The sequence below is a fragment of the Macaca thibetana genome, chromosome 6 (genome assembly GCF_024542745.1).
Source record: "Macaca thibetana thibetana isolate TM-01 chromosome 6, ASM2454274v1, whole genome shotgun sequence".
In the NCBI taxonomy this organism is placed as follows: Eukaryota; Metazoa; Chordata; class Mammalia; order Primates; family Cercopithecidae; genus Macaca; species Macaca thibetana.
The window spans coordinates 35,448,988-35,463,337 of NC_065583.1; the positions used below are offsets into that span (position 1 = coordinate 35,448,988).

General features: G+C 45.8%; 2 protein-coding genes across 3 annotated transcripts in view; one reads left to right on the forward strand and one right to left on the reverse strand.

Annotated features, from left to right (window-relative positions):
• The window catches only part of RBM27 (RNA binding motif protein 27), an 86,990-nt gene extending 85,845 nt beyond the window's left edge, over positions 1 to 1,145 (reverse strand). The window contains exon 1 of one of the 2 annotated variants that reach the window (XM_050793992.1): positions 871 to 1,145. In XM_050793992.1, the coding sequence (XP_050649949.1) occupies positions 871 to 929 (59 nt within the window). In that variant the 5' untranslated portion in view covers positions 930 to 1,145. The remainder of the gene's footprint in view (positions 1 to 870) is intronic. The other variant, XM_050793993.1, reaches the window with a different exon arrangement.
• Positions 1 to 14,350, forward strand: part of PRELID2 (PRELI domain containing 2) — a 1,077,378-nt gene that overhangs the window by 631,125 nt on the left and 431,903 nt on the right. The window lies entirely within an intron of this gene.

Genomic DNA, 14,350 nt, shown 5'->3' on the forward strand with positions numbered 1-14,350 from the left:
CTCTTATTCTTTCTACCGCTCCTTTTATTCCTCCAACACCTGTATCTAAAAATCCCTATATGCTGTTAGGTACACTCCCCCACCAATAAATGCTGCATACCAGTGTAGCCCTTTCAACCCTCAACTAAACTTACAAAAACCTATTTTTTCCAACCTTCATGTATCTAAAAGTCATCAGTTCCCCTAGCACTATCGAGTCCTCAATAATACTTTAAAATCCCTTAATATCTTTGCTACCACACTTATCACGTCCCCAATAATTTCTAAAACCCTTCAAATGCCACACATCCTTTCCATCTACTCCATAGTATTTTTCAAATCCTCCAATATTCTTGATCCCTTAGAACTCACCAATAATAGCTATATAGTTTCAATGTCCCTGCTATCCGCTTCTGCCCTCATATTTCGAAAATGCCCTCGATATTTTGCTTGTAGACCTTTCAGTCCCAGAATAATAATGTTTATCAAACCCTTGATGATATTCTGCTATTCCCTTCGACATCCCAATATTCACATTTCAAAAATTCCTCAAGAGCCCTGCTACCCCTCTCTCAGTTCTCAAACAGCAATGTTTTAAATTCCCTTACTGCCCCTGCTACCCCTTCCAACACCCCGATATTTGCGTTTGAAAAGCCCTCGCTGTCCTTGCCTGCCCCCCCAGTCCCACGTCCACGGTGCCTCTCCGTCCCCAGCGCTCCTCTTCCACCCTCAGCCCCACCACAATGGTGATAGTACTACAGGGAAGGCGTCGCCGGGACCTCCCGGCCGCGGCCCCTCAGCGCCGCCCCCCACGCCGCCTCCCCTCCCCCACGCCCCCGCGGGCCCCCAACGCCCACGTTCGCCGGCCCCGGCCCAGCCCGGCTCACTCACATCGGCTCCAGTAACTTGGCCAGCCAGGACTTGAGGGCATCCACATCCTCTATGAGCATGGTGCAGGGAAGGCGGGCTCGGCCGCCGCTCTTCTTCAGGCCTGCCGTGGGTCTCCACTACGCCGCCTCCTCACGTTCCCTTCACAGCTCCCGGTGCCCCAGCCCACCGGGCATCTTAGGAGACTTCAACCTACTCCCCCGGCCGGGGCCTAACAGGAACTAACCCAAGAGCCCTCACTCAACCTAGCCCGAAGGTTGAGGTGGGCGGGAGACAGTGCCGAGTGGCAGGCCTGAGAACCAATAAGAGAGAGAGGGCCCTGAGGGCAAGACCAATGAAAAGGCTCGCTCGCCCCGCCGGCAGGCCGTACCCAGTCAGGGAGGAGAGATATAGCAAGGTAGGTGGAGAGCTTACGTGAACTCCTGGTGCAAGATGGTATCTTGGAAAAGGTGCTTTGCCTCTTAAAGGGGCAGCGGCGCCTTTTTTTGACCACGCCGCCGCCCGCCGCGGAATACTGGTGTCTGCTGCTGGGAGTGCCTGGGGGAACCCGGCGAGCCCCTCAGCCTGGTTCCTTCCTCTCGTTTTTCCTGGAAACACACACTCGTGTCCCGAAATGACTCAGCTGTAGTAAATCTGCAACACAACGTGCAATACGTTCACGTTCGACACATTGCACAGAATGCAAAATTTTACTTTTTTTCTTTACACACTCATGTTGATCGGCACTCACGTTTGTATTTTTTGCTGCTCTGCTTTAATTACGCAGAATGTTTCTGACAACCATGCCTTGGAATCCAGTAATCGTCATTTTTAAAACGTGGCGCACGGATGTAAAAGGCTGAGGCCATTTCAATTTTGCTAGTATTATTAATAAATGTTGCTTTATTTAGAAAGAAAAACGACTCCAATAGTTTGGTTCTAATTATCTTTTCATTGCATATCTAAAATTCAGTGGTTGGGGGACGGGTAGGGAGAATTTTAATCAGCAAAGAAGGATTAAAAAAATAATTTTAAAGAAAAATTAGACACTACCGATATAGTCAACTTAACTTTCTAGTAGGTGAGAAATTCCTTCTGGAGTTTTGAAATCACTGTTTTAGCACTGATGTTAAAATGCTTACCCAATAACATATACTGAGTCCCTGCAATTGCCAGCACTGAGTAAGGCACTGGGAGTCCAGTGGTGAGCAAAACGAGCTTCTCCTCTTACGAAGATGAACAGTTTTATGGGGTTATGCATTGTAATAACATTTTGAAAAATACCTAATGAGCACACGCCTCATATAAAAGAAATGGATCAACCTCAAATAAACAGACATACCATATATATACAGAACAGGTAGAGGCACACTTCTGCAAAGGATCAGACACTAAATATTTTTGGTTTTGTGAGCCTTGAGGTATCTATGGCAACTACCCAACATACAATGTCTTGGCATAAAATTATACATGGACAGTATGTAAATAGAATGATTGTGGCTGTATTACAAAAATTTATTAAAATTATATAAAATGTTAAATTTATATAATTTTCACATACCATTTTTTTCACCATTTAAAAATGTAGGCCGGGCCGGGGGGCGGTACCTCACGCCTGTAATCCCAGCATTCTGGGAGGCCAAGGCGGGTGGATCACCTAGAGTCAGGAGTTCGAGACCAACCTGACCAACATGGTGAAACCGGTCTCTACTAAAAATACAAAATTAGCCAGACATGGTGGCGCACGTCTGTAATCCCACCTACTCGGGAGACGGAGGCAGGAGAATCGCTTGAACCTGGGAGGCGGAGGTTGCAGTGAGCCAAGATCCCGACAAGAGCGAAACTCCATCTAAAAAAAAAAAAAAAAAAAAAAAAGCAGGGGGGAGGCCGGCGCGCAGTGACTCATGCCTGTAATCCCAACATTTTGGGAGGCCAAGGCGAGTGGATCACCTGAGGTCAGGAGTTCGAGACCAGCTTGGCCAATATGGTGAAACCCTGTCTCTAGTGAAGATACAAAAATTAACCAGGTGTGGGATGGTTGTGGGCCGGGCGCAGTGGCTCACGCCTGTAATCCCAGCGCTTTGGGAGGCCAAGGCAGGCAGATCACGCCAACATAGTGAAATCCCGCCTCTACTAAAAATACAAAAAATTAGCTGGGTATGGTGGCGGGCGCCTGTAGTCAATCCCAGCTACTCGGGAGGCTGAGGCAGGAGAACCACTTGAACCCGGGCGGCAGGGGTTGGAGTGAGCCAAGATCGAGCCACTGCACTCCAGCTCTGGTGACAGAGGGAGACTCTGTCTCAAAAAAAAAAAAAAAAAAAAAAAAAAAAGATTATGGCTGGGCGCGGTGGCTCACGCCTGTAATCCCTGCACTTTGGGAAGTCGAGGCAGGCGGATCATGAGGTAAGGAGATCGAGACCAGCCTGGCCAACATGGTGAAACCCGTCTCTACTAAAAATACAAAAATTAGCCGGGCGTGGTGGCTCATGCCTGTAGTCACAGCTACTCAGAAGGCTGAGGCAGGAGAATCACTTGAACCCAGGAGCCAAGATCGGGCCACTGCACTTCAGCCTCAACGACACAGCGAGACTCTGTCTCAAAAACAAACAAACAAAAAATTAGCCGGCCGTGGTGGCACACGCCTGTAATCCCAGCTACTTGGGAGTCTGAGGCAGGAGAATTGATTGAACTGGAGAGGTGGAGGTGGCAGTGAGCTGAGATCATATTACTGCCCTCCAGCCTGGGCAAAAGAGCAAGACCCTGTCTCAAATAAATAAATTAAATAATTTAATTTAATTTAATACAAACAAAAATGTAAAGGCCATTGTAACCTCACAGGTGTACAAAGCAGATGCCAGCAGGGTTTAGTTTACTGGCCCCAGTATATAAATCCCTTACATAGAGTAGTAAAATCAGAGGTGCACTTAAAACTCATCTAATGAAACTCTCTCACCAAACCCCTCCTCACAACTTTGCAAATGAAGGAAAAGGCCCAGAGAGGCAAGTGGTTTACTCAGAATTACACCTCTGTGGAGTAGAAGTAGCATCCAGAAGTTCTGACAGCAAGCCAAGAGCTTTCTCACTTGCAACTCTTGCCTCTTCTTTTCTCTCTCCTCTTCCCCCTCCTTTTTTTAAGTTTATCCACATTTTCCCTTCACTTCGAACAGCTACAGAAATTAGCTAGCTGTGGTGGCACATGCCTGTAATCTCAGCTACTTGGGAGACTGAGGCATGAGAATTGCTTTAACCTGGGAAACAGAGGTTGCAGTAAACCGAGATCAAGCCACTGCACTCCAACCTGGGTGACAGAGTGAGACTGCTGGAAAAAAAAAAAAAAAAAAAAAAAGAAACAAAAACTAGCTCCCGCCTTTGATCTCTTGCTTGGGGGAAAGCTAGTCATCATGTTTCAAGACATTCTAGCAGCCCTATGGAGAGGCCCACATTGAGAGGAACTGAGACAACTGAGACCCCTTCCCAACCCAGGGAGAGTGGGAGTGGTTATAAAAGTGCAACATGAGGGACACTTTTGGTGTTGGAACTGTTTTGATTCTTGACTGTGATGGTGGATGCAGGAACTACAGGATGGTAAACTGAATAGAACTAAACATATATAAAGTCAAGTTGATGGCTGGGTCAAAAAAAAGAAAAAATAGAACTAAACTTACATACATATGCACAGAAGAAGGGACCTCAAAAAGTTCATGGAAAAGGGCAATTAAAAGAAAAATAAGGCCAGGCACGGTGGCTCACGCCTATAATTCCAGCACTTTGGGAGGCTGAGGCAGGTGGATCACAAGGTCAAGACATGGAGACCTGGGTCGGGCGCGGTGGCTCAAGCCTGTAATCCCAGCACTTTGGGAGGCCGAGACGGGCGGATCACAAGGTCAGGAGATCGAGACCATCCTGGCTATCCCGGTGAAACCCCCTCTCTACTAAAAAATACAAAAAACTAGCCGGGCGAAGTGGCGGGCGCCTGTAGTTCCAGCTACTGGGGAGGCTGAGGCAGGAGAATGGCGGGAACCCGGGAGGCGGAGCTTGCAGTGAGCTGAGATCCGGCCACAGCACTCCAGACTGGGCGACAGAGCGAGACTCCGTCTCAAAAAAAAAAAAAAAAAAAGACATCCAGACCATCCTGGCTAACACGTTGAAACCCCGTCTCTACTAAAAATACATACACACACACAAAATTAGCCAGGTGTGGCAGCGTGCGCTGGTAGTCCCAGCTGCTGGGGAGGCTGAGGCAGGAGAATGGCACGAACCCGGGAGGCAGAGGTTGCATTGAGCCGAGATCGCGCCACTGCACTCCAGCCTGGGTGACAGAGCAAGACTCAGTCTCAAAAAAAAAAAAAGAGGCCGGGCGCGGTGGCTCAAGCCTGTAATCCCAGCACTTTGGGAGGCCGAGATGGGCGGATCACGAGGTCAGGAAATCGAGACCATCCTGGCTAACACGGTGAAACCCCGTCTCTACTAAGAAATACAAAAAATAGCCGGGCGAGGTGGCAGCGCCTGTAGTCCCAGCTACTCGGGAGGCTGAGGCCGGAGAATGGCGTGAACCCGGGAGGCGGAGCTTGCAGTGAGCTGAGATCCGGCCACTGCACTCCAGCCTGGGCGACAGCGCAAGACTCCGTCTCAAAAAAAAAAAAAAAAAAAGAAAGAAAGAAAGAAAGAAAGAAAGAAAGAAAGAAAGAAAGAAAGAAAGAAAGAAAGAAAGAAAGAAAGAAAAGAAAAGAAAAAAAGAAAAAGAAAAACCACAAACTTTATTTCTCAACATAAGCTTTATCAAGTTCCAGACACATTGGGAACACACAAGTGATATCACACAAAAGATACTGGGCATTTAGTTCATCCCTAAAGAACTGAGAGTCCTGGGAATTTAGCCATGTCAATGCAGTCTTTTTTTACATTAAGAAGTGAAGAAAAATGGGGGCCCTTTACATATTTTTTAAACATTAGGAAACAAAAAGAAGGCAGAAGGAGCTAAATTAGGACCACAGGGTAGCTGCCTAAGTTTTTTTTGTTTTTTTGTTTTTTTGTTTTTTTTTGAGACAGGGTCTTGCTTTGTCTCCCAGGCTGGAGTGCAGTGGTGCAACCTCACCTCACTGCAAACTCCACCTCCTGGGTTCATGCCATTCTCCTGCCTCAACCTTCCTAGTACCTGGGACTACAGGCGCCCACCACCATGTCCGGCTAATTTTTTGTATTTTTAGTAGAGACAGAGTTTCAACGTGTTAGCCAGGATGGTCTCAATCTCCCGACCTCGTGATCCGCCCTCCTCAGCCTCCCAAAGTGCTGGGATTACAGGTATGAGCCACCACACCTGGCTATTTGATGAGATTAATGAGCAGGATCATTGCCAAGATGGAGAAGGAATCTCTGGTGTAACTTTCACAGATGTGTTTCTGCTGAAGCTTCAGCTAATTTTCTGAAAACACTCTCATAATAAGCATATGTTATCATTCTTTAGCCCTTGAGCAAAATGCCTTGAACATCCAAAAAAAACTGTTGCCGTGACCTCTGCTGCTGACCAGTCTGCTTTTGCTTTGACTAGCCCACTGCTATTTCTTGGTAGCTATTGTTTTGATTGTATTTTGTCTCCGGGATTGTACTCCTAAAGCCCTGTTTCATCTCCTTTTACAATTCTTTGAAGAAATGCTTCAGGATTGTGATCTTACTTCAAAATTTCCAATGAAAGCTACTCTTGTCTGCAGCTGATCTGGTTGCAGCAGTTTTGGCACCCATTTAGTGGAAAGTTTGCTCAACTTTAATTTCCAGTTAGAATTGTGTAAGTGGAACCAGTTGAAATGTCTATGGTGTTGGCCACTGTTTCTGCTGTAAATTGTTGCTCCTCTTCCATTAGGGCACAAACAAGATTAATTTTTTTTTTTTTTTTTTGAGATGGAGTCTCGCTCTGTCGCCCAGGCTGGAGTGCAGTGGCCAGATCTCAGCTCACTGCAAGCTCCGCCTTCCGGGTTTACGCCATTCTCCTGCCTCAGCCTCCTGAGTAGCCGGGACTACAGGTGCGCGCCACCTCGCCCGGCTAGTTTTTTGTATTTTTTTTTTTAGTAGAGATGGGGTTTCACCGTGTTAGCCAGGATGGTCTCGATCTCCTGACCTCGTGATCTGCCCGTCTTGGCCTCCCAAGGTGCTGGGATTATAGGCTTGAGCCACCGCGCCCAGCCTTTTTTTTTTTTTTTTTTTAGCAAATTGATGTAGATGATCTGCAGCTGTGGGGTTCATCGTCTACACTCTCTTGTCCCTTCTTATAACAAGCTATCCCTTTGTAAACTGCTGATTTATTTGGGAGCAATGTTCCCATGAGGTTTTTGTAAAGCATGAATAATTTACATTATTCCACCCAAGCTTCACAAAAAGTTTGATGTTTGCTCTTTCTTCAATTTTAGCAGAATTCATGTTGCTTTAATAGGGGCCCTTTTCAAACTGATGTCTTATCCCTCTTAGGGCCTCAAACTAGATCCTGTTTAGAAATGTTATAACAAGTTAGTATGAGTTTATTTTGTTAAAAAAATTTGAAATCCATGCATAGTGTTTTCTTTTTTTTTTTTTTTTTTTGAGATGGAGTCTCGCTCTGTCGCCCAGGCTGGAGTGCAGTGGCCGCATCTCAGCTCACTGCAAGCTCCGCCTCCCGGGTCTATGCCATTCTCCTGCCTCAGCCTCCCGAGTAGCTGGGACTACAGGCGCCCGCCACCTCACCCGGCTAGTTTTTTGTATTTTTTAGTAGAGACGGGGTTTCACCGTATTTAGCCAGGCTGGTCTCGATCTCCTGACCTTGTGATCCGCCCGTCTCGGCCTCCCAAAGTGCTGGGATTACAGGCTTGAGCCACCGCGCCCGGCCTTAGTGTTTTCATACTACACATTTTCCATAAACTTTTTGAAGACTTCGTGTGTGTGTGTGTGTCTTCTAAAGGCTTATGTGCAGACACACACACACACACACAAATGAACAAAAAACATGTATCAATGTCAATATTCTGGTCTTCAAATTATACTACAGTTTTGCAAAAAGTTACCATTGGCTGGGTGTGATGGCAGGTGCCTGTGATTCCAGCTACTCAGGAAGCTGAGGTAGGAGGATCTCTTGAGTCCAGGAATTTGAGACCAGCCTGGCCAACAGAGCAAAACTTTGTGTCAAAAAAATAAATGCTACCATTGGAGGAAACTGGGAAGAGTGTGTGAGGGTTCTTTCTATATTACATCTTACAATTGCATATGACTCTAGAAGTATCTCGATTTTTTAAAAAGTTGCTTCAAGGCTGGGCACAGTGGCTTACGCCTGTAATCCCAGCACTTTGCAAGGCTGAGGCAGGCAGATCACTTGAGATCAGGAGTTTGAGACCAGCCTGGCCAACATGGTGAAACCCTGTCTCTACTAAAAATACAAAAATAAGCTGGGCATGGTGGCACACTCCTGTAGTCCCCGCTACTTGGGAGGCTGAGGCAGGAGAATTGCTTGAACCTGGGAGGCAGAGGTTGCAGGTGAGCCAATATCACACCACTGCACTCCAGCCTGGACAACAGAGCAAGACTATGTCAGGGGAAAAAAAGAACCAGAATGTTGCTTCAAGCCAAGCATGGTGGCTCATGCTTATAATCCAAGCAATTTGGGTGGCTGAGTGGAAAGATCACTTGAGCCCAGGAGTTCAAGACCAGCCTAGGCAACATGGTGAGACCCTGTCTCTACAAAAAATGAGGCGGGAGAATTGCCCAGGAGGTCGAGGCTGCAGTGAGCCATGTTTATGCCACTGTATTCTGGCTTGGGTGACAGAGAAAGAACCTGCCTTATATAAATAAATAAATACAAAATTGCTTCGCACGACCACAGTGGCTCAAGTCTGTAATCCCAGCACTTTGGGAGGCTAAGGCAAGAGGATCTCTTGAGCCTAGGAGTTCAAGACCAACCTGGGGAAGATAGTGAGACCCCGTCTCTACAAAAAATTTAAAAATTTGCCAGGTGTGGTGGCGAATGCCTGCAGTCCCAGCTACTCAGGAGGCTGAGGTGAAAGCATCACTTAAGGCGGGAGGTCATAGATGCTGTGAGCTGAGATCGTGCCACTGTGCTTCAGCCTGAGTGACAGAGCGAGACCCCGTAAGACAAAAATATTGCTTCACATGTTAAGAGCAGTGTCACCAGGGAGAAAAGATTGAGAATAGCATCTTTGGGTGTGTGGTTACTGGAAATAGTCCTTGCCCCAATTCCCCAAGATCTTTATGTGTTCCCATTGGACCTGTGTGGAGACCCAGATCTGACGTCCTTGCAGATTAGATAAGCATCCAGGAGAAATGTGGAAAGCTCCATGTCAGTAGTGACTGTTGGGGTTTTTTGGGCAGGGAAAGGGGGGGAATAGAAAACAGCAGTAGTGGACTGACAAGACTCTCATTCCATCTTGTTATCCCTCTGATGTTAGAAGAGTCCACTCTGATGTTTAAAACCATCCACTCATCTTTGGATTAAATAAGCCCCTTGTGATTTAGACATATCAAATAAAAATAACTCATACCCCTGTGTGCCAGGCACTCTGCCATGCAACTTTACACAAATTAGCCTCTTTCAGTTCCTGCATTCAGCCTTCCTTACCTTCACGCAATATTGATTGAAAATCTATCATAAGTAGAACACTATTATAGGCCCCGGGGATACAGCAATGAAGAAAATAGGCATTCTGTTGGAGATCTATTTTAGTAGCAAGATAATAATGACAAATAAATAACAATATAATATGTCAGGTCTAATATTCTTAGAATGTATCCTAAGAAGGAAAATGAGGCAAGATGAGGAGATCGAGAGTTATGGGGAAGGTAAAAAGACTGAGCAGTGGCTTGAAGGTAGTGTGTGTGTTAGCTGTGTAGATATCTGGGACAGGGGCTTTCCAGGGAAGTGCGAAGACCCTGAGGCAGGAGCCGACTTGGCATGTTTGAGGAAAGGAAAGAGGCAGTGGGGCTGGAGCAGAGTGAACCAGGAAGAAACTGATGGTAGATGAGTGAAAGAGGTAGTTAGAGGCCAGATCAAGAAGGACTGCGTCATGGTAAGGACTTCAGATTTTACTTGTTGGCCAGGCGCAGTGGCTCACATTTGTAATCCCTGTATTTTAGGAGGCCAAGGCAGAAGAATCACTTGAGTCCAGGAGTTTGAGACCAGCCTGAGCAACATAGCAGGACCCCATCTCTACAAAAAATGAAAAAAACTAACCAGGCATGGTGGTGCATGCCTGTGGTCCCAGCTACTCAGGAGGTTGAAATAGAAGGAGGATCACACCAGACTGGGAAGTCAAGGCTGCTGTGAGTTGTGATTGCACCATGCCTAGCCTGGGTGATAGAGCAAGATCTTGTCTCAACAACAACAAAAAATTACTTCTGAGATTGGAAGACACTGAAGGGTTTTGTTTTTTGTTTTTTGAGATGGAGTCTCACCCCATCACCCAGGCTGCAGTGCAATGGTGAAATCTCAGCTCACTGCAACCTCTGCCTCCCGGGTTCAAATAATTCTCCTGCCTCAGTCTCCCGAGTAGCTGGGATTACAGGTGCCCACCACCATGCCTGGCTAATTTTTGTATTTTTAGTAGAGATGGGGTTTCACCATGTTGGCCAGGCTGGTCTTGAACTCCTGACCTTATGATCTGCCTGCCTTGGCCTCCCAAAGTGATGGGATTACAGGTGTGAGCCACAGTGCCTGGCCAGACACTGAAGGTTTTAAATAGAGGGATGAAATAACCTCCTCTGCTGTTTTTTGTTTGTTTTTTGTTTTGTTTTGTTTTGATGGGATCACTGTGGTTGCTTTATGAGTATCAGACTGAAGGGGGCAAAAGAGGAGGTACGGAAACAAGTTACGAGGCTACTACATTAATCCAAGCAAGCAATGATGATGGTTTGGACTAGACTCATAGTGAGAAGTTGGATTTTGGGTATATTTTGAGAGTAGAGTCAACAAGTTTGGCTGGTAGATTGTGGATATGAAAGACAAAGAGGAATCAAGGATGACATCAAAGTGTTTGGCCTGAGCCCTGGCTTGAGATTGGGAAAAACGAGGGAGGAACAGATTCAGCAAACAGCTGGTAGATCCAGAATTCAGCTTTGAACATGAGAAGTGCGAAATGGCTTTTAGACATTGTGGTAGCCAGTCTCAAGATGGCCCACAATTATTTTTACCTCTTATTATTCACTTTCACTTGTACTTTCCTCCCACACTGGCTTAGGACTCGTAACTTCTGACTTGGATCTCTTGTTCTGGGAAAGACAGTCGCCATATTGCAAGGCTCTCAAGAAATCCAGAGGCCCACACTGAGCGGAACTGAGACCTCTTTCCAACAGCAAGGACTAGCTTTCCAGCCTTGTGAGGGAGCCATATCAGAAGAAGACCCTCCAGCCCCAGCCAAAGCTTCAGATAAATGTTTTCCTAGCTAAAATCTGAATACAATCTCATGAAAACTCCTAAACCAGAACCACCCAACCAAACTGCTCCAAAACCTCTAACGTACAGAAACTCAGAGATAATAAATGGTTATATTGCCAGGTGCAGTGGCATGTGCCTGTAGTCCCACCAACTTGTGAAGCTGAGGTGGGAGGATTTCTTGAACCCAGGAGTTTGAGTCCAGCCTGGGCAACATAGTGAGACCCCCATCTCTTAAAAAATGGTTGTTATTATTATTATTATTGAGACAGTTTTGTTCTTGTTGCCCAGGCTGGAGTGCAATGGTGCGATCTTGGCTCACTACAACCTCCGCCTCCTGGGTTCAAGCGATTCTCCTGCCTCAGCCTCCCAAGTAGCTGGGAGTACAGGTACATGCCACCACACCTGGCTAATTTTTGTATTTTTAATAGAGATGAGGTTTCACCATTTTGGCCAGGCTGGTCTCAAACTCCTGACCTCAGGTGATTCACCTGCTTTGGCCTCCCAAAGTGCTGGGATTACAGGTGTGAGCCACCATGCCCGGCTCCGGTTATTATTGTTTTTAGCCACTAAGTTTTGGGGTAATTCGTTAGGCAGCAATAGATAACTAATATAAAAATTCAATTGGGGTAATTCGTTAGGCAGCAATAGATAACTAATATAAAAATTCAAGTGGAGTTGGATCTTAAGTCTGAAGTTCATGAGAGGGGTTGGGGCTGTAGTTAAAACTGGGGACTCATCAGCATGTAAATTGTGTTTAAAGCCATTGGCCTGGATAAGATCACTTAGCATATGAGTATGTCTAGAAAGGAAGGGCCATTAGAGAAAAGGTGAGGAATATTAAGTAAATTGAAGAGGTATGGCCAATAAATCAGGAAAGAATAGAGAGTGAAGAAATATGTTTAAGAAAGGAGTTTTCATAGATGTCAAACGTAGTTCATAAGTCAAATAAGATGAGAACAGAGAATTGGCCATTGGATTTGGCAGCATGGAGGTCAGTGATGATCTGGACAATTCCATTGAGTACAGCAGGTAAAAGGTTGAGGAAGGCTGGATGCGGTGGCTCATGCCTGTAATCCAGCACTTTGGGAGGCCAAGGCAGGAGGATCACAAGATCAGGAGTTCGAGACCAGCCTGGCCAATATGGTGAAACCCCATCTCTACTAAAAATACAAAAATTAGCCAGGCATGGTGGCACATGCCTGTAATCCCAGTTACTCGGGAGGCTGAGGCAGGAGACTCGCTTGAACCTGGGGGGCTGCACGTTGCAGTGAGCTGAGATCACGCCACCTCACTCCAGCCTGGATGACAAAGTGAGACTCCCTCTAAAAAAAATAAAAATAAAAAATAAATAAAAGGTTGAGGAGAGACTGCGCATGGTGGCTCACATCTGTAATCTTAGCACTTTGGGAGGCCGAGGCAGGAGGATTGCTTGAGTTGACGAGTTTGAGACCAGCCTGAGCAACATATTGAGATCCTCATCTGCACAAAAAATAACAAAATTAGCCAGATGGTGCATGCCTGTAGTCCCAGCTACTCGGGAGGCTGAAGTGGGGGGATCACTTGAGCCTGGGAGTTTGAGGCTGCAGTGATGTCGCCACTGCACTCCAGCCTAAGCTACAGAATAAGACCTCGTCTCAAAACGATTTAAATAAATAAAATAAACAAAATAAAATAAAAGGTTGAGGAGAAAAATGGAGAACACGAATTAGAGAAAGCGTGGCAGTTCTCTTAAAGAGCTTTACTGTAAAGGGGAGTAGAGCAATGAAGGTACTAGACAGTACTGGAAGGGTATTGTGGAATAGGGCAAAGGATAGGGTTTGTTGGCATTTTGTTCAGTTTGGTTTTGCTTGCTTGTCTGCTTGCATTAGGTTAGAAGATATGTGTGAATGCAGACAAGTATGATCTAGAGAGAAAAAATCTGATGATGCAAGAGGTGAATGAGAAACTGTAGGAATAAAATCTCCTAGTGGGCAAAAGACAATGAGGTCTAATGTACAAATGGAGCATAGGTCTTAATAGGAACCCTAATTGTTCACTGTGACAAAAAGAGCACATATTAGTAGACAGAGGTGTGATAGCAGATGTAGTAAAAGGAAATCATGAAAGTTGTGTATTGATTGCTTCTGTGCTATCAGTGAGTGAAGAAGCTATCCAGTAGAATGTGAGAAGGCAATGCTGGATGTTTGAAAAGAGAGGTATGAGGAGAAAAGCATATTTGGTTTTTCAGACATTATAAGTTCACTTGGGAGGCTGAGGCGAGAGGATTGCTTGAGACCAGGAAATCAAGGCTGCAGTGAGCCATGAGTGCACCATTGCACTCCAGCCTGGGTAGCAGAGTGAGACTCGGTCTCAAAAAAACAAACAACAAACAAACAAAAAAACTAGGTTCTTTCCCACTTCATGCCTTTGCACTTGCTAGTTCTCCTGCCTGGAACTATTTTACACATATCTTTGTGTGCCTGACTTTTTTTTCTCAGCTCAAGTATCACCTCTTTGGGATGACCTTGACCATCCAACCTAAACTGTCACCTCACTTCCCTCCCCTAGTTACTCTCTATTGCATCATCCTGCTTTATCTTCTTCATAGCATATCTCACTATATAAAATGTTTTTTTTTCATTTATTTGTGCGCTCTCTGCCCCACCTCACATAGAATATAAAGTTTCATGAGGTCAGGAATTTTGTGTTCTTTGTTAAGTTTGTTTTTTTTGTTTGTTTTGTTTTGTTTTGAGATGGAGTCTCTTTCTGTCGGCCAGGCTGGAGTGCAGTGGCGCAATCTCTGCTCACCACGACCTCCACCTCCCGGTTTAAGTGATTCTCCTGCCTCAGCCTTCCAAGTAGTTGGGATTACAGGCACGCACCACAACACCTGGCTAATTTTTGTATTTTTAGAGAGACGGAGTTTCACCATGTTGGTCAGGCTGGTCTCAAACTCCTGACTTCAGTGATCTGCCTGTCTCAGCCTCTCAAAGTGTTGGGATTACAGGCATGAGCCACCGCGCCTGGCCTTCTTTGTTAAGAAGGAGCACTGAGAAAGAGATCCCTAGGATATAATGGAAGCTTGGCAGGGCACAATGGTCACACCTGTAATCCCAGAAC